The sequence below is a fragment of the Pantherophis guttatus genome, chromosome 8 (assembly GCF_059756535.1).
Source record: "Pantherophis guttatus breed Tessera chromosome 8, ASM5975653v1, whole genome shotgun sequence".
NCBI lineage: Eukaryota > Metazoa > Chordata > Lepidosauria > Squamata > Colubridae > Pantherophis > Pantherophis guttatus.
This window is the reverse complement of record NC_142070.1, coordinates 61,572,853-61,593,691: the sequence shown is the minus strand read 5'-3', so window position 1 is coordinate 61,593,691 and position 20,839 is coordinate 61,572,853. Positions and strand designations below refer to the sequence as shown.

At 40.9% G+C, this 20,839-nt stretch overlaps 1 protein-coding gene across 7 annotated transcripts in view; it reads right to left on the bottom strand.

Annotated features, from left to right (window-relative positions):
- Positions 1 to 20,839, bottom strand: part of GABRB1 (gamma-aminobutyric acid type A receptor subunit beta1) — a 277,599-nt gene that overhangs the window by 33,600 nt on the left and 223,160 nt on the right. For all 7 annotated transcript variants that reach the window (XM_034432891.3, XM_034432893.3, XM_087875272.1 and 4 more), the window contains one exon: positions 17,744 to 17,826. In XM_034432891.3, the coding sequence (XP_034288782.1) occupies positions 17,744 to 17,826 (83 nt within the window). The remainder of the gene's footprint in view (positions 1 to 17,743; positions 17,827 to 20,839) is intronic.

The window sequence follows — 20,839 nt, the reverse complement described above, 5'->3', positions numbered from 1 at the left end:
GAAAAGACTACTGAATCCAGAAGAGATAAAACGTGAGAAAGCGATTCAGAGTTATTCAAAGCTAGGTAAATGTTGTGCATGAGAACTATTCTGGTAGGTATTCAAGATTCAGTTATGTTTGTTAAACATATGTATATGGCCATCCATCTACCAAAAGGAACTCTGGGTAATGAACAAGAATAAAAACTTGATTGGAACAAGAATAAAAACTTGAAATTGGAACAGCTGTAATTAACCCAAACGATTGGGCAGACCATAATCCATTAGAGATTAGATGGAAGCCTGTTCAGAGAAAATACCAACGGAGGTGGAGGTTTAATGCTAAATTACTGGGCGACAAGGACTGTATACAAAAATTCAAAGAAGAAATAAACTTCTCTTTCAAGGAAAATGAAAACAAAGGCACATCCCGCACAATAGTTTGGGACACAATGAAGGCCTACCTGAGAGGAGTTGTGATTTCATACACCGCACATAAAAATAAACAAGAAAGGAAGACCCTGGAAGACTATTTAAATCATATAGGAGAAGCAGAAAGAAAACTCCAAGATAATCCAGAAGATGAAGCAGCCAAAGAAAATTGGATGATGTGGAAGCATAAAATAAATATCATGGAGCAAGAAAAGTTGGCACAAAGAATGAAAAGAACGAAACAATATCTTTTTGAGAATACCAACAAATCGGGGAGGTGGCTGGCCTATAAATTAAAAAAGGAAAATGAAAGGGGAATAATCCATACTTTAGAAGACTCTAAGGGCAAATTATTGACTAACGAGGAAGAAAAACGAGATAGGGTGAGAGAATATTATGAATCTCTATATAAAGAAGGGGAGATATTGGATGACAAAATAGAAAAATATTTGATAAAAGCAGAGCTCCCACAAATAACTGATGAAGAGAAAGAAATGCTTAATAGAAAGATTACAATTGAAGAATTAAAAATAGCCCTTTCCAAATTGAAAAACAATAAAGCCCCAGGACCTGACGGATTTCCAGGGGAAATATATAAAAAATTAGAAGAAATACTCCAACCGAAACTAGTAGAAATTTTTAATGACGCACTGTTAGACCATAAAATTCCAGAGTCATGGAAAGAGGCGCATGTCACACTTGTGCCGAAAGAAGGTGCCGACCTAAAACAAATTCAAAATTACAGACCAATTTCGCTCCTAAATACGGATTACAAATTATTCATGGGCATAATGGCGGAAAGAATGAAAAAGATTTTAAATAATTGGATATATAAAGACCAGAACGGATTTTTACCGGGGAGACAAATTAGGGATAAATGAGAATCATGCTAGATACGCTAGAGTACTATGAGGAACACCCTGGAAAACAGATGGCTCTGATTTTTGTCGATGCTCAAAAGGCATTTGACAATCTAAATTGGAAATTTATGATTAAACAAATTGAGATTATGAAATTCAGAACAAATTTTGAAATGATGATTAAATCCATCTATAACAACCAAAAGGCGAGTATCCTGGTGAATGGGGATAGGACTAAAACATTCCAAATTAGTAAGGGAGTAAGGCAAGGTTGTCCCCTATCCCCTTTACTGTTCATTTTGGCCCTAGAAGTCCTTCTACGGAAAATTAGAGCTAACGACGAAATAAAAGGATTGAAGATCAGGAAGGAGATTTATAAGACACAAGCATTTGCAGATGACGTGGCCCTAATCCTTGAAGACCCTATAGAGTCGGGACCTAAAGCATTGGAGGAATTAAATAAATATGGAGAGGTGGCAGGCTTCATATTGAACAAAACTAAAACCAAAGTATTGATTAAGAACACAACTGAGAGTCAGCAAAACGAGATAGAAGAAGTATTAGAACTACAGGTTGCCAAAAAAATTAAATACTTAGGAATTTGGATTACATCAAGATGTTCAACCCTGAAAGACGATACTATATTCCCCTAATTAGAAAAATAAAACAAGACCTAGATAACTGGAAAAAAAATAAGACTATCACTTTTGGGCAAGATAGCCACAATTAAGATGAACATCCTCCCCAGAATATTATTTTTATTCCAAAATATACCGATAAATTTAGATAATTTTTTTTTCTAGAATTAGACAAAATTATTAGAGAATTTATATGGGAGGGGAAAAAAACGAGATTTTCCATTAAAATTTTAAGGGGCAAAAGAGATATAGGTGGATTTGGACTCCCGGATTGGGAAACATACTACAGGTCAGCCAAGCTAGTTTGGAGAAGAGATTGGATCACCCTGGAAAATGCGAGAATTCTTACTTTAGAAGGCCATGATTTGCAAAAAGGCTGGCACGCCCACATCTGGGAAACGGAGAAGAAAAAGAAGACATATTTCCATAGACATAAGATTTGAGATTCCTTGATACAAACATGGACCCAGATCAGGCAAAAACATTACAAGAAAATTCCAAATTGCCTCTCAACGATGGAGGCCCTGACTCACCCTAATAGGTGGGAGAGGGAGAAAATGGCCAGATATAAAGATATTCTAGACGAAGGAGGGAGGCTTAAACCAAATGATACCTTACGAGAGCAAGGAATAACCTTAGATTGGTGGACCTACTCACAAGTAAAATCCAGATATCAGAGGGACAAAGAACAATACGGTCTAGAACTGGGACCAAATGGATTGGATAAAGTCCTGATGGGAACAAATAAAAAGATTCTGGCAAAACTATACAATTACTTGTTAAGCGATGATAAGTTTGAAGATGTTACAAAGAATCAAATAATTGCATGGGAGAAAAATATAGGGTGCAATATAAATTTTGGGGAATGGGAGGAGGCATGGAACAGAAATCTTAAATTGACTAGAGCGGTGGCATATAAGGAAAACCATTACAAAATGTTTCATCGATGGTACCTAGCCCCGGCTAGACTAGTGAAGATATATCCCAATATACATCCCAATTGTTGGAAATGTGGCCATGGTCAAGGCACCTTCTTTCACATGTGGTGGACATGCCCGGAAGCAAAAGGATACTGGAATAAAATTAGGAGGTGGTTATATGAAGTAATTGATGAAGACATTGAACTAACACCAGAGATTTTCCTCCTGGGAATAATAAAGAAGCCATATAGAAAGGAAATGACACATTTAATGATCCATATAATTACAGCCGCTAGATTGGCATACGCACAGTACTGGAAAGAGAAAATTCAACCACCAGAAGAGCTTACAATTAAGAAAATACTCGAGTGCGCAGAGATGACTAAATTAACTTATGAATTAAATGATGAAAAGTCAGTCTACTATATGGTGTGGGAAAGGTGGTACAAGTGGTTGCATGATAAAATGAAAGAAAGATCTAAGGTGTGTTAAATATTGGTTAAAAGTGAGTTAAAATGTCACCAAGTATTATTTATGTAAATAGTTAAAACACTGCACATCCGATACAAATTGAAAATGTTTATTATATTTAAGTGTTCTACGTTATTGTTTGAATGTTTGTTTGTTTGTTTGTTTGTTTGTTTTTTTCTTTTTATTTCCTTTTTGTTCTGTAAAAAATCTCAATAAAGTTTCTATAAAAAAAAAACTTGATTGCTTGGTTATGTGCTATTTTTTTTTCAACTATCAATCATATTGGTAGATTTTCCTATGAAAACACCTGATTAAAACCATTAAAGCAAAAACGGCAATATTGAGCCCCCAATAAATTTTTTTTCTGAGATGGGCAGCCATATAAATGTGATTAAATCTGTAGAGACAATCCTCTATTAACACTATCCAGTTACAGCACTGACTTCAGTACCAAGCCTATATCTTTGTTAGGATATGGTTTGAGCCTAACAAGTTGTCCAGGCAATATATGTGTACTGTAACTTTAATCTGTAAATGTATTATGTAAATTTTAATCTGTTTTTAAATTATTGGGGTATTTTAATTTGTCTGGGCCAAAAAGTTTAATTTGATTTTATCGGGTTTTTAAATTTTGTGTATTTATGTATTTTATTGTTGGCTGTTCACCGCCCTGAGTCCTTCGGGAGTAGGGCGGTATACAAATCAAATAAATAAAATAAAATAAATAAATAAAATATGTGACTTTAAGGTTTTTCCTGCTGATTTATTGTAATGCTGAGTCATGCTGTAATTAGGTAATGACTGGTTGTGAGAGTATTTAAGCAAGGTATTGTAACGTGTTCAGTTGCTGCTATGATATGCTGCCATTGTGTATGTTGCTGATATGATATGCTACCAGAGTATGATATGCTACCATTGAGAGGAGTTGCTATCTGCTAATCATGGTTTGATGGATCTGCTACCATCGTGGTTTGTGAGCCAGAGTGAGTTTGTTATTCTAACCAACTACTGTTTGTTTGGTAAGAAGATATCTGTAACTACTGGACTGATTTAACTGGCAAAGTTAAAACTGGCAAAAACCAGTTTGCACATCTCTTATTCTTTGCTCTCAGCAACGTTTCTCTGTGCTCTACACTCTGCTGGTTGGTAACACAACACCAATATCCTTAACAATCTTTTTCTAAAGCATGGGCCTCCAAGCTTGGCAACTGTAAGACTTGTGGATTGCAACTCCCAGAATTCCCCAGTCAGCATGGCTGGCTGAGGAATTCTGGGATGATGCCCACAAGTCTTAAAGTTGCCAAGGTTGGAGACCCCTGTTCTAGAGGATTTCTGAAACTCAGTAAGACACAAAGAGATTTTATTTAGGGGCATATGAAAATGTCACTAGCGCATATCAAATGTTTATGTCATCTAGTATTCTGTTCTCACAGTAGCAACCAAAAGACAGGTCTGGAAGAGATTTCCTGACAAAGAGCATGGCTTCTATTTGTCATTTCTCCTCTCTTGCCATTGTTTGGATATATCTTCCCAGGTAGTCCAATTCAAGGGATGTCTGCAAGGGTGGTAAAAAAAAAAAATCAATATGGCAGCCAGAATGTGTGATCAAAACTCTCCTGGTGTTATGTAGGCTGGGATGGGATCAGTGGTGGGTTGCTCCCGGTTCGCACCGGTTCACAAGAACCGGTAGTAAAAAATTTTAGTAGTTCGGAGAACCGGTAATAACATTGACTGGCCACGCCCCCAAACTGGTCCCCAGCCCGGTCGCTGCTCGCTTACCCCTCCCACCTCATCAGAGGCTTTTTTAAAAAAACTTTTAAAAGCATTTTTTCTACAACCTCTTTGGCTGAAAAAATGCTTTTAAAAGTTTTTTTTAAAAGCCTCTGATGATCGCACGGCTCAGCTGGGATCTCAGAGGCTTCTAAAAGCATTTTTTTCTGCAACCTCTTCAGCCGAAGAGGTTGTAGGAAAAAAAATTCCTTTAAAAGCCTCTGGTGATCCCAGCTGACTTGCCTGATCGTCAGAAGCTTCTAAAAGCATTTTTTCCTGCAACCTCTTCAGCCAAAGAGGTTTTAGGAAAAAAATCCCTTTAAAACAGTGCTTCTCAACCTTAACAACTTTTAAGATCTGTGGACTTCAGTTACCAGAATTCTCCAGCCAGCAGGCTGACTGAAGAATTCTGGGACTTGAAGTCCACTTATCTTAAAGTTGCCAAGATTGAGAACCACTCCTTTAAAAGCCTCTGGCGATCCCAGCTGACTTGCCTGATCGTCAGAAGCTTCTAAAAGCATTTTTTTCTGTAACCTCTTAAGGTTGTAGAAAAAATGCTTTTTTAAAAAAAAGTTGGCCATGCCCACCCAGTCACATTACCCTCCCACAAGCCACGCCCACAAAATAAGCCACGCCCACAGAACCAGTAGTAAAAAAAATTAGAACCCACCCCTGAATGGGATGTTTAGGCACAGACCCTTGGCTGTGCCTCCTTCACATTTACAGCCAGTTTTCCTCCTCTGCTGGCCCTCCCCCAGCCATTCTCCATGGCCAATGGGCCCCTGCCCCTCTGCCCCTCATTCTTCATCCCTGTCTATTTGTCCAAACTCTGTTTGATCTGGGCCTTTGGCGACATGGGACAAATAACTCCCAACCAATAGGAGGCAGGCAGGAGCAATGGTGTGGTGGGGGCAGCATGTGATGCAAGATTTCTTCAAACAAATACTGTGATTGTTCCATACGTTTTGGGGCCAGGGCCACTGGGGGGGGGCAGACAAGCGAGAGTGTGTCGTGGGCACCAAGAAGCAAGAAGGGAGGGAGTGGTGCCACAAGGGGGCTTCACAAAGACAGCTTGGCTCACAACTCAGTCAGCTCCAATGAAAGAGGGAGGAGAAGCAAGGCCAGCACATTATGGGGGAGGGGCTGGGGGATCGTGCAGGGAAAAGGCAAGGTTGGCTCTGTGGGCGTGGCTTGGTGGGGGCGTTTCCTGTGACTGAGTGTGGCCAACTCAACATCACTCACAGCCATGCCCACTCACACATGACACTCCCACCAAGCCACGCCCACAGAATCCAGTAGGAAATATTTTTTAATTTCTATTCTGCCTATTTTCCCTTGTCCCCAAATGCCTGCAGCTGCAGCCTCTTTTTTTAAGCACGTCTGGAGGCGCTTCTTGTGCTGAAAGATGCAGCGGCTGCAGGCTTCTTGTAGCCAAAGTTACTGGAGCCGCTCCCCTTCTTAAATGTACTGCCACCATCGCGCCCTCTTCCATGTGCCAGCTGCGCATGCACAAACCGTTGCTTGCTGCCGCTGATGAATGACAAATGAATAAATAAATGGTGTGCGCATGCATGGCAGGCAAATGGAACAGGGCGGCAATGGCGGTGGCATGTTTAAGAAGGGGAGTGGCTCCAGTAACTTTGGCTACAAGAAGCCTGGTGCCTCCAGGCGCCCCCCAAAAAAGAGGCTGCAGCTGCAGGCATCTTGCGACAAGGGGGGGCGAAATACGGACTGGCGGGAAGCCCAGCGGCAATGGCTCAGCCCTAGCTTGCCTTCCCTGGCAGCCAGCTGTGGGAGGAAGGTAAGGACACATCGTGTGACAAAAGGAGAGCAGGCAGTGGGCGGTGAGCGGGTGAGAGCTCCGGGACAAGGCCGGAGCCAGGGAATGATGTATTCCCTGACTGGTCAAGGCAGGTGGCAAGTGGGTGGTGGCTCTGGGGCAAGGGTGAAATCTAAAATTTGTTACTATCAGTTCTGTGGGCATGGCTTGGTGGGGGCGGGTAATGTGACTGGGTGGGCGTGGCCAACTTTTTTTTAAAAAAACTTTTAAAAGCATTTTTTCTACAACCTTAAGAGGTTGCAGGAAAAAAAATGCTTTTAGACACCTCTGACGATCAGGCAAGTCACCTGGGATGGCCAGAGGCTTTTGAAGGCATTTTTTCCCCTACAACCTCTTTGGCCAAAGGGGTTGCAGAAAAAAATGCTTTGAAAAGCCTCTGATGGATCAGGCGATCCGGTCTGAACCGGGAGCATTTCACCCCTGCTCTGGGGCCTTGGGGAATCGCATGTCCCCAGGCCTGGCCCCGACCTAAGGCAAAGGGCAAGAGGGCGGCATGAGCAGGCGAGGTGACTGGTGAGGCAAGTAACTGGGCTGCGTGGCAAAGGGAACTTATATAGGGCAGGAGTGGGTGGTTGGGCCAAGAAGCCGGAAGCACCGAGCGGCCGGAAGCACCGAGCGAGCTGGAAGGGGCGAGTGTGGCAGAAAAGGCGACCAGGTGGGCATGGGCGGGGCCACCAGGGATTATTGCTACTGATTCGGTGAACCAATGCCAATCGTCCCGAACCGGTAGGATTTCATCCCTGCTTTTGGGGGGGGTTGCAGGCTCCAAAACTTGTGGAACAGCCACAGTATTTAAAAAAATTTGCATCGCATGCTGCCCCGCAGCATCATTGCTTCTGCCTGCCATCTGATTGGCTGGGGGCTATTTGTCCTATGCAGTCAAAGCCCCAGGTCAAACAGTGTTTGGGTGAATGGGCAGGGTTGAAGGCAAGGGGAAGAAAGCCAGGGGCCCATGGAGAATGGTCATGGAGAATGGCCGGGGAAGGGCCAGCAGAGGAGGAAAGCTGGCTGTAAATGGGCTGAGGTGGGTGGCTGGGGGCAAAGGACAAGCTGCCAGGGTCCATGTCTAAATGTCCTAAACCCTATGTAGGCTGTTTAATATAGAATATATCTTGGCAAATATCTGGAAATGTTTTGCTCTGTCCTTCTATCAACACCTTTAGGTGTACCTGGTAAATTAGGCAGGTAAGGTAAGAAAGCATCTCAGAGATTATGATAAACCACTTTGGGATACATTTGTCCATATTATGTGCCTTACAAAAATAACATGGGATGTAACCACTTGATGCAAAATTTGGCCATTATTTCCTTGCTACTGCCATTGGGAAGCACTGTGTCTTGCTTCCAGTGCAGGAAGTAATATGTATTTATTAACCAATTCAATATAATATATATATAACACATTAGTTTCATAAAATATCAGTGTCCTAAAGTAATTAATGCTTTGGATTTTGCAGATTCTCTCATACCTGTTTTGAATTTATAAACTATTGAACTTTGATTGTATTAAATATGGTTGCTATCATAACAAATATCAAAGTTATTAAAAAATGTAGCATTTTCTCAGCATTTACTGCTTTCTTCTGAGTTTGTAGAGCAACATGCACAGAAAAGGAAAGCGAATGAGCCTCTTCTATTTGATCTGCTAGATAACCCAGCATTTTGTATAGGATTATACATATTACATATGCATGCATATTCCTGATTTAAATGACTGATGATATGACATGAGATGGGTGCCTTCTGCTTCCCACCACATTTGATACCAAAGCCTTTGGATGACAAATTATTATGGGTAAAAAAGTGGGAACAGTAATTTAGAAGGAACCAAAATCCCTCTTTGCTATCAAATCTGGCAGTGTGAAAGAAAATAGGCTTGGGCCCATGAAACGAGGAAGAGGTAATTGAACTATTAAGGGAGAAGGAATATCAGAAAAGATTACTCATTCCTAGAAAATTTATTTCTAACTTGATTTGTTTCATATGAGAAGGGGCAGAGATAGACCTTATTGACTTGCAAGATTTTGTTATTCTACCCTATAACAATAAAAAGCATTTCTTCTTCCTTGATTTGTCTACCTCAATAAGCTGCCAACAGGCTTTTTCCTGCTGAATACTAATGATATAATTATCTATACACTTACTGACAGCCTTAATTGTTTTAATTGATTAACTATCAACTAAATCAATTTTAGTTAATTAGCCATCTTTCTGCTATCAGATTAATCAAATAATTATAGTTAAATGCATTTTCTTCAAAATAAATGACTTTTTGAAAATAGAATAAATGAGCTGGAAGGGACCTTGGAGGTCTTCTTGTCCAGCCTCCTGCTCAAGCAGGAGAACCTATACTATTTCAGATAATTGACTGTCTAGACTCTTCTTAAAAACATCCAGTGATGGCACACGCATGATTTCAGCAACTTCAGGATTTGAAACATTACTTTCAAGCTGAAAGCAGACGCAGAGAAACCCACTAAGTGAATCAGCATTCTTTGCAGTGGTTGAGTCCTTCCTGGGAAAATTTTCAGCCAAATTGACTTTAATTTTCACTTTCCATGTTGCTGGTAAAAGAGACATTCTGGGCTAGAGACCTTCTTCTTCGGACAGGATTTACTCCCTGTGCAATGTTCTCAAATAGAGCCAAGTCAGGGCTCCTTAGACTGTACTGGTGGAGAGGAAAGCAGGACTTCAACCAGGAGGAGCATTTGAAAGACAAATACCTGGGTTACCTCAATACATGGCTCCTTACAAGCCACCTGTGGAGTCTCCAGAGCAGTTTTAGAGTTGTTTAATTTACCTGACACCTTTCTGCTCGATATATTTTTAGTATTTTTAGATTTGTTATAACTTACTTGACACCTTCTGCTTGAGTTATTAATTTTATCTTGGGGAGTGTGTGTGTGTGTGTGTGTGTGTGTATGTGTGAGTGTATGGATTGGATAGAAGGAGTGGGTTTGGAGCGGCTGAATTTGGGGAGAATGAGGGAGCCGGGGGCAAGAAATGGAGCCCCCCCTGCTGAGTGTGCAAAGAGAAGCAGATGGGGGCTCAGATATGACCTCCGGCTTGGTGTGAGTGGGATGCCTTGCCTGCCGGAGAGGAGGGGGGGCGCTGAGATGGGGGAGGGGATCTCTGGGGTATTAGAAAGCCGGAGTATTGCGGTTATGACTGGGAGAGGTAGATATGGCGGGAGCCGAGGGGTAGGCCGCTCTCGGGGAACTAGGACTAGCTGTCTCAAAGCGATTACTTGTTCTGGCCCCTCTGGTTCTGGTTCACCGGGCTTGCCTCGCATATCTGGTGACTTGGGATGTCAGGGCCCTGGCCTCAGGCTGCTGCTGTTTAATGCCAGGTCTGTTGTCAACAAGGCCCCCCTTGTTCGGGATTTAATCCTGGAGGAGGGGGCTGACCTGACATGCATAACTGGCTGGGCCAGGAGGGGGGTGTTCCCCTCTCAGAAATGTGCCCAGATGGGTTTCAGGTATTGCATCAGCCATGACTCCAGGGAAGGGGTGGAGGAGTGGCTGATGCAATATTGTCCGTAAGAGTCTTTGTCCTCGCAGGATCCCTGCCCCGGAGATTGTTGGGTGTGAGTCAGGAAAGCTCCCTGATTTACCGAGGAGCTCCGGGGGATGAAGCGCCAGAAGAGACATCTAGAGCGATGCTGGAGGACCAGTAACTTCGAATCTGACTGAACACTCTTAAGAGCCTATATTAGGACTTATTTAGTGGCGATACGGGCAACAAAATGTTCGATTTTTCTGCACTTATTGCATCCACTGATTTGCGCCCAGCCACCCTATTTAGGGTGACGTGCTCTCTCCTTGATGTAGGGGGAGTGGAGGAGCCCTTGCAGGGTAGAGCTGAGGAGTTTGTGCAGTTTCTGTCGGATAAAGTTGCTCAGATTCGGATGGACCTGGACTCTGATTGGGCAATTCCGATCCAGATGACGGGGACAGGTCTTAGTCCTATTGTGTGGGATGAGTTTGAGCCTGTGACTCCTGAGGAAGTGGACAAGGCTGCAAGGGTGATGAGTTCTTCCACTTGTTTGTTGGACCCGTGCCTCTCCTGGCTGGTCTCGGCCAGCAGGGAGGTGACACGAGGCTGGCTCCAGGCTTTAGTTAACGTGTCCTTGAGGGAGAGGTCCTTCCCGCAATCATTGAAGGAAGCAGTCATAAGGCCCCTCCTCAAGAAGCTTCCCTAGATCCAGCAGAATTAAAGAACTTTCATCCAGTCTCCAACCTACCCTTTGTGGAAAATGTTGTAGAGAAAGTGGTGGCACTTCAGCTCCTGCGGTCATTGGATGAAACAGATTATCTGAACCCTTTTCAGTCTGGCTTCAGGCCTGGCTACAGCACAGAAACTGCTTTGGTCACATTGATGGATGATCTCTGGCGAGCCCAAGATGGGGGTCATTCTTCTACCTTGATGCTACTTGACCTCTCAGCGGCTTTTGATACCATTGATCATGGTATCCTTCTGGGATGACTAAGGGAGTTGGGAGTGGGAGACACCGTGTTACAGTGGTTCTCCTCCTATCTCTCTGGTCGGTCACAGTCGGTGTTGGTAGGAGGACAGAGGTCGACCCCTAGGCCCCTCGTTTGTGGGGTGCCTCAGGGCTCAGTCCTCTCTCCCCTCCTATTTAACATCTACATGAAGCCGCTGGGTGAGATCATCCGACGATATGGGGTGAGATACCAGCAGTACGCTGATGATACCCAGCTGTATATCTCTACCCCGCATCAATTCAATGATGAAGTGGATGTGATGTGCCGGTGCCTGGAGGCTGTGAGGGTCTGAATGGGAGTCAACAGGCTCAGACTTAACCCAGACAAGACCGAGTGGCTGTGGGTATTGCCTCCTAAAGACTATGTTGATTGTCCATCCTTGGTTCTGGGGGGGGGGGGAGAAATTGTCCCGCTCAGAATGGGCTCGCAATTTGGGTGTTCTCCTAGACTCACAGCTAAGATTAGAGCAACATCTGACAGCTGTGGCTAGGGGGACCTTTGCACAAGTTCGCCTGGTGCACCAATTGCGACCCTACTTGGATCAGGAGGCTCTCCTCACAGTCACTCATGCCCTTGTCACCTCATGGTGATTATTGCAACGTGCTCTGCATAGGGCTACCCTTGAAAAGTGTTCGGAGACTACAGCTGGTCCAGAATGCAGCCGCGTGAGCTATCGTGGGTGCACCTAGATACACCCACATTACACCAATTCTCCGTGAGCTGCGCTGACTCCCTATTGGTCTCCGGTCACAATTCAAGGTGTTGGTTATTACCTTTAAAGCCCTACATGGCTCAGGGCCAGGTTATCTTCGAGACCGCCTTCTACCACATAGCTCCCAGTGACCAGTAAGATCCCACAGAGTTGGTCTCCTCTGGGTCCCATCAGCTAAACAATGCCGGCTGGCGGGCCCACGGGGGAGGGCCTTCTCTGTGGCTGCCCCAGCTCTCTGGAACCAGTTACCTCCTGAGGTCCGGACCACCCCCATCCTATTGGCCTTCTGAAAAGCGGTGAAGACCTGGCTTTTCCGGCAGGCCTGGGGCCGTTGATCTCGCTGTTGCAATCTTGTGAGATCCGGCCATGAATGGTGTGAATGCGTTTTAATGTTTTAAGTTTTAAATGTTTTTAGAATGGTTTTTTTAAAAAATGCATTATAAGCCGCCCTGAGTCTCCGGAGAAAGGCGGCATATTAATTGAAATAATAATAATAATAATAATAATAATAATAATAATAATAATAATAATAATAATAATAGATTTGAGCAACTTGAAGAATCTAAGGCAAGGTCAGCTAAAGAACAAGCAGGTCAAAATCAGCCTGGAAGCAAGATACGATCTGAGGAATAAGGAGATTGCAGTAGTAATTGAAGAGCTGAAGCAGAGTGTTGTTGCCATCGCTGAAAAGATTAAAAGGTATGAAAACCGAGTAACTCAGTTCAAGGAAAACTCACAGTTCAGAGCAAATCAGCACCAGTTTTATAAGAGCTTAGAAAATGGAGATGGAGTAACAACAAATGAAAAGCCTGATAAAGAGAAAGCTCTGAAATTCTGGAAGAATTTGTGGGAAAACAACAAGAAGCACAACAGAAATGCAAAATGGATCAAACAGGTTGAGGACTCTATTAAAGTGCATAAAATGGAAGATGTGAAAATAACAAAAGCAATGGTGCAAAGACAGTCAAGAAAAGTGAAGAACTGGAGTGCACCTGGACCAGATGAGCTGCATGGCTTCTGGTTAAAGACACTTACAAGTGTGCACAAAAGATTGGCAACCCAGATGAACCAGATCCTAAAAACACCTGAAAATGATGAATGGATGACAACTGGAAGGACATTTTTGATCTAAAAAGATAAAGAAAAAGGAGAAGACCCTGGAAACTATAGGCCAATCACCTGTTTGCCAACAACATACAAGCTTCTTACTGGTATCATTGCAAACCAAATCTATGGATACCTGGAAAGAAATAATTTGCTTCCTGTAGAACAGAAAGGATGCTGCAAAAACTCAAGAGGAACAAAGGATCAATTGCTGATTGACAAGCTAATCCTAAAGAACTCAAAGAAAAGACGAAGCAACCTGTACATGGCTTGGATAGACTATAAGAAAGCGTTTGATTCAGTTCCCCATAGCTGGATCAAGAAATGCCTGGAAATCTTAGGCATCAGCAGCAACATACAAAAATTCATGGAATCTTCAATGAACCTTTGGAAAACAAAACTTATGGCTAATGAAGAAGAACTGGGTGAAGTTGAAATTAAACGAGGCATTTTCCAGGGCGATTTCCTTTCACCCCTACTTTTTATACTCTCAATGCTACCACTGACAATCATTTTGAAGAAGATGAACTGTGGATACGAACTTGCAAAGAAAGGACTGAAAATCTCGCACTTGATGTACATGGATGATTTGAAGCTGTTTGGTAAAACAAAAGCTGAACTGAATTTATTAATTGAAAACACAAAAGAATTCAGCCAAGACATCAGTATGCAGTTTGGAATTGACAACTGTGCAACAATAGCAACCAAAGCAGGCAAGATCATAGAAGAGGATGGAATAGACTAGAGAATGAAGAAATGATAAAGGCAGTAAAATCAGAAGAAGGCTACAAATACTTGGGGAATTTAGAAGCCTCTGACTTAATGCATAATAAAGTCAAGGAATCAACTTCAGCCAAGTACATTCGGCGAATTCGTAAGATATTAATGTCCAAATTGAGTGGAGGAAACATCATAAAATCCATAAATACCTGGGCTATACCTGTGATTAGATACTCTGCAGGAATAATTGACTGGACCCAGATGGAGTTAGACAATTTGGACAGAAAAACAAGGAAGCTTATGACAATGAATCATGCCTTGCACCCTAAAAGTGATGTTGACCGATTATATTTACGAAGAGCAGAGGGTGGTCGAGGACTCCTACAAGTAAAGCAGACTGTGGAAGAAGAAAAATGCAGCTTGAATGATTACATCCAGAAAAGTGAAGAATCAATGATTAAGGAAGTAAATAAAGGAGGCTTTTTAAAGACAACTAAAACAAAAGCAGAATATAAGAAAGAAGTAATTGAGCAGCGAGCTGAAAATTGGAAAAGCAAAGCTCTGCATGGCCAATACTTGAAAAGTATTGAAGGCAAAGCTGACCAGAAACTAACTTGGAACTGGTTAAGATCAGGAGTACTGAAAAAAGAAACAGAAAGCTTTATTTTGGCAGCTCAAGAACAAGCCCTAGCCACAAACTGCATGAAGGCAAAAATTCAACATGTTACCACCAACAGCAAATGCCGCCTCTGCAATGAGAAAGATGAGACAGTTGACCACCTGATCAGTGGATGCAGCAAAATTTCACAAACTGACTACCTACAACGCCATGACCGCGTTGCTAAGATCATTCACTGGAAATTGTGCCAGAAGTTTGGATTTGAGTACAGCAAAAACCACTGGGAACATCAGGTTGAGAAAGTTTTAGAGAATGAGAAACTCAAGATTTTGTGGGATTTTAGGATTCAGACTGACAGGCACTTGGTCCACAACACACTTGACATAACAATAGTTGAAAAGAAAAAAGTATGGTTCATTGACATTGCAATACCTGGAGATGCACAGATTGAAGATAAGCAGCAAGAAAAAATCACAAAGTACCGGGACTTGCAAATTGAAGTTGAGCGACTGTGGAAAAAGAATTCGTGTGTTGTCCCAATTGTAATTGGAGCCCTTGGAGCAATACCCAAAGGGCTGCCCCACTATTTAGAAATTCTAAATTTGCCAGACTTGAACATTTTGAATATACAAAAAACCACCTTACTCAGAACAGCTTACATCCACCGACGATACCTTAACAGTTCCTAGGTCCTTAGTTAGGACTCGAGCTGCTGAGCTATTAACCAGCCTCAAAGGCTGTGAATCTCACTAAAGATATAATAATAATAATAATAATAATAATAATAATAATAATAATAATAATAATAATAAAAAATTCTGGAGGAAAGCTCATGGGTTAATTGTCTTCACTGTTAGGAAGTTTCTCCTTAATTCCAGGTTGCTTCTCTCTTTGATTAGTTTCCAACCATAGTTTCTTGTCCTGCCCTCCGGTGCTTTGGAGTATAATTTGATCCCCTCTCGTTTGTGACAGCCCCTCAAGTATTGGAATACTGCTATCATGTCACCTCTAATTCTTCTTTTCTTTAGACTAACCAAACCCAAATCTTGCAGCCATTCTTCATATGCTTTAGTCTCTAGGCCTTTGATCATCTTAGTTGCTCTTCTCTGAACTTTTTCCAAAGGCTCAACATCTTTTTTGTAGTATGGTGACCAAAATTGGTTGCAGTATTCCAGGTGTGGTCTTACTAGGGTTTTATAAAGCGGTACTAATACTTCACATGATCTTGATTCTATGCCTCTGTTTATACAACCCAGGATTGTATTAGCCTTTTTGACTGCTGCTGCACACTGCTGGCTCATATTCAAGTGATCATCCACTAAGACTCCAAGCTCCCTCTCACAATTCCTGTTTTTGAGCCAGGTCTCACCTAATCTCTAACCTTTGATTTTTCCTGCCTAAATGTAAAACTTTACTTTTCTCCACATTGAAATTCATTTTGTTGGATAGGGCCCATTGTTCAAGTTTCTCCAGATCTTTTTGGATCTTGAGTTTGTCTTCTGGGGTGTTGGCTATTCCTGCCAGTTTAGTGTCATCTGCAAATTTGATGAGATCCCATTCTATTCCCTCATCTAAGTAATTTATGAAGATATTGAGGAGTACTGGGTCTAAGATGGAGCCTTGTGGTACCCCACTACTTACTTCTCTCCATGTGGATCTAATACCATTAAGGACTACTCCTTGAGTACAGTTTGTCAGCCAGCCACAAATCCATCTGGTGGTGATGTTGTCTATTCCATGTTTTTCTAGCCCACCAAGAAGTAGATTGTGGTCTACTTTGTCAAATATCTTATTAAAATCTAAGTATACAACATCCACAGCATTTCACTGGTCTACTAATTTAGTGACTTTATCAAAGAATGAGATAAGATTCGTTTGTCATGTTCTGTTTTTAACAAACCTGTGCTGGCTACTAGTTATAACTTTATTTGCTTCTAGTTGTTCGCAGATCTGTTTTTTGATTATCTTTTTCCCAGAGCCTTCCTGGGTATTGATGTTAGATGGATTGGTCTGTAGTTTCCTGGGTCTGCTTTTTTCCCCTTTCTGGAAGATGGGAACCACATCAGCCCTTTTCCAATCCTCAGGTATTTCCCCGGTGCTCCAGGATTTTTGAAAGATATGATACAATGGTTCTGAGATAACATCTGCCAGCTCCTTCAGAACTCTGGGTTGTAATCAGTCAGATTCCGGTGATTTATATTCATCAAGGTCAGATAAGTGTTCTCTTACCATTTTCTTGCTTATTTTAATTTTTATTTCTAGTTTGTCTTTTACAGTAGGTTTTTTTTTGATACATTGGGCTATAATTATACCAAAAAAACTACTATAAAAGACAAACTAGAAATAAAAATTAAAATAAGGAAGAAAATGGTAAGAGAACACCTATCTGACCTTGACAAATGTAGATCACTGGGACCTGACAGATTACATGATTACAGATTACATGATTACAGGGATCTGATAGATTACATGTAATACAGTTACATGACTTTTTTTTATAAAGACCATTTGTCTTATATGATTAATATCCTTACTATTTTCATTGTCATAATCAGAACTAAAACATTCTTATAAAACCAATTGAGAGCTTTTGCCCTCATTAATTAAAATGTGTATCCTTAGATTAATAAAAGTTTGGTACATCAGTCTGGAAATTAAAGCTTGTTAGCCTAATAACATTAAATAATATTGTCACAATTATGTAGATACATTTACAGTAACTGATTATAGACAGTTATACTGATTCTGGTAGTAGGAAGAGTAATCAACATATGTATGTACAGTGTGTGTGTGTGTGTGTGTGTGTGTGTGTGTGTGCGTGCATATATATATAGAGGGGGAGGGATGGAGGGAGAGATGATGGAGATGGAGTTGAAGAGGGAGAGAGAAGAAAGCTATTATAGGTTTGATAAGGAAGCAACATATTTACAAGATTTAAAGAAATTAATAGTTGGCAAAATCATCAACTAAGAACCTGACTATAACATTTAAACAAGGCCTCAAATGATACAAGGGAGTCTGTAGATGACTTCATCAAAGATGAAAAAATGCCAGTAATGTTGACAGGATTTTTTTTAATGCTGGAAACAAAGTCTATGCTATGATTTTTCAGTGTGATATGTTTCCAAGGAAAATTGTAATTTTATATATCAGTAGGGAACAGTAAGACTTACAGCTTTCGATTTCCAGTGTGCAGTTTTGTTCATCCAAGGGATATCTGCGTAAATCCATCATACAGGCAGCTGTGGTAGTAATCCTAAAAAATGCAAGGATAAGGAAGAAAGAGAAAGTATAGTTCAGGAAAGATCTTTATGTCGAACATTTGGTGAAAAATTGGTCAGATATTTTGCATTTAAATTCCATATTTTTGTTCAAAACTGAAAGTGACATTTGTGGCTCTCCATGTTTATGAGGAATCAAAATACTCAAATCAATGGTAAACTGTCTTGAAAGCCTTTCTTTCATATTAATAATTGGTCATAAGCAGGTAGGCTTGGTCATAAACAGGTAATCATCCATTTAGCAACCATTTCAGTCCCTTCACTTACAACTGTTGCAGCATCCCTAAGGTCACGTGATCAAAATTTGGGAGTTTAGGAAATGGCATGCATTTATAATGGTTGCAAGGTCCCAGATTCATGTGATTACCATTTGCAACCTTCCCAGCCAGCTTCCAATAAGCAGTCAATGGGGAAAGCTGGCTTCACTTAATGACCTCATGATTCACTTAACAATTACAGTGATTTGCTTAACAACAGAAATTCTGGTCTCAGTTGGAATTTCTGTTTAATGAATCTACACAGGATCTTTTAGTTTCTTATAACAAAGATGGTCAACCAGTTAGTTCATACTGTGTTGTGTCATATTTGGATTATTGTAACAGTCATTTTCTAGGTTATCCAAGACCCCATTTTACCCTCCAATCTATGACCAAAATGTTACTGTTCATATTATAACTAGGCATTTATGGAAGATACCATGTGAATTTCTGGTATTGGCACATCATGCTTTGCCTAAGGGCATCCCCAGTTTTAGAAAGTCTTGCTACTGGCTCATACGTTTGTGCAGTAGATCCAATTACTGTGCTAGTGTCAACAAATTCTCCAACATGCTAGAATAATCATAGAGATTTTTTTCTCCCTTGCCTCTGGTTCTCTGGAATTGACCCTCCAAAATTACACTTGGAGTCAAATCTCCTAAAGAAATGCTAAATATACTTTCTGTCCCCTTTGAATCCTTATGAAGCTAATTAAGCATCCATACATATATATACACAGACACAGAAATTTACAGACTCACACATGCCCAATTAATTTAAATGCATACATGTTTATCACTATTATATTATGAACTTACTAATGTAGAGCCTCCCCCCTTTTTTTGCTTTAATTTATATGCCGCCCTTCTCCGGAGACTCAGGGCAGCTTACAATGCATTAAGCAATAGCCTTCATACTTTTGTATATTTATACAAAGTCATCTTATTGCCCCCACAATCTGGGTCCTCATTTCACCTACCTTTGAAAGGATGGAAGGCTGAGTCAACCTTGAGCCTGGTGAGATTTGAACTTGCAGTAATTGCAAGAAGCAGATGTTAATCTGTTAATAACAGTGCTATAGTCCACTGTACTACAGGCTCTTGCTCCCTTATTTTACATTATAATTTGTTCACTGAATATAATAAAGTATGAATGCTATTTTTATTTTATGTATCTACTGCATTCAGTTATAGGTGGGAACAGTGGTGAAATCTAAAATTTGTTACTACCGGTTCTGTGGGCGTGGCTTGGTGGGTGGGTGTGGCCAATTTTTTTTTTAACTTTTAAAACCATATTTTCTACAACCTCTTCGGCTCTGACAATCCCAGCTGAGTTGCCTGATCGGCAGAGGCTTTTTTTCTTTTAAAAGCCTCTGACGATTAGGCAACTCAGCTTGGATCATCAGAGGCTTTTAAAAGAAAAAAAGCCTCTGCCGATCAGGCAACTCAACTGGGATTGTCAGAGGCTTTTAAAAGCATTTGACGATCCCAGCTAAGTCGCACAATCATCAGAGGCTTTTTTTTTTTACTTTTAAAAGCATTTTTTTCCACTGGAGAGGTTGTAGAAAAAATGCTTTAAATTTTTTTTTAAAAAAAAAGCCTCTGATGATTGTGTGGCTCAGCTGGGCAGGAGGGGGCAGGGATTTTTGCTACCGGTTCTCTGAACCACCCGCCTCCATTACTATCCGATCAGGCAATCCAGTTCGAACCGGGAGCATTTCACCCCTGAGTGGGAATTAAACACATTTACTCCTCTGTAACATTTTGATTTGTTGTTTGTAAAATTAGCACAGTAGCCATTTATGGAAGTTTACCAAGTAAAACAATAAAGGAAGAGTCTGCAAAACAGGGTACTTGTGATGCATTTTGTGAGACACTAAATAATACCAATATTAATAATAAATTTATTTTTCTATAACTTGCCCTGAACAGCTCAGAATTTACATTGAAATTGATATCATTTCAATCTGCTGAAACAAAACTTAACATTGAAAAAAGATTCATATGAAAATCCTTTTAAACTACTGAAAATGATACATGAATGGATTTTTAAAGATCTCCTGAAAGAAAGAAAGAAAGAAAAGACATGGAGTAAATTCTACAATTTAGGACCAAAGTCTGAGAATACTCAGTTGCCACAAGATAAATACAAAACAAAAACAACACAGAAATTATAAACTGAACTGATCAATAGCAAAAAATAGTTATATTAGTAATACTGGAATACTATGGAATATGGAATGATATAAATTAATAATACAAAGATATAGTTTAATATAAAAATACAATTATTTACTTTTAGAGTGACATATATTAATTACAGGAGGCTCTATACAGAAATTAAAAAAAAAATTCTGCCATTAGGCTGACAATCTAAATAAATGGAATATACATGTCTAGAGGTATGGACATGGTATACCAGTCGTGGAGATGCTCAGGCACCCCCCCGCAGATCCCACAGGCTTTTCTGAGTTCTGGGTCAATAGCTTCTTTAAAGTAGTGTAGGAGTATGCAGTCAGGCCAATGCCCTAGATTCCCTGCAACTCGTCTAAAGTCCCATATAAAGTCTTTTATAGGTCGATTACCTTGCTTCATGACCTTGAGCGTGGCTTCGCTTTCATTTATACGGTCCTCAAATTGGGAATGGAGCAGTGTAATAAACCCATCGGCATCATTCAGTTCTGCAGCACCCTCATTGTGCAGCTGGGCTATCCATTCAGAAGCCTCTCCCT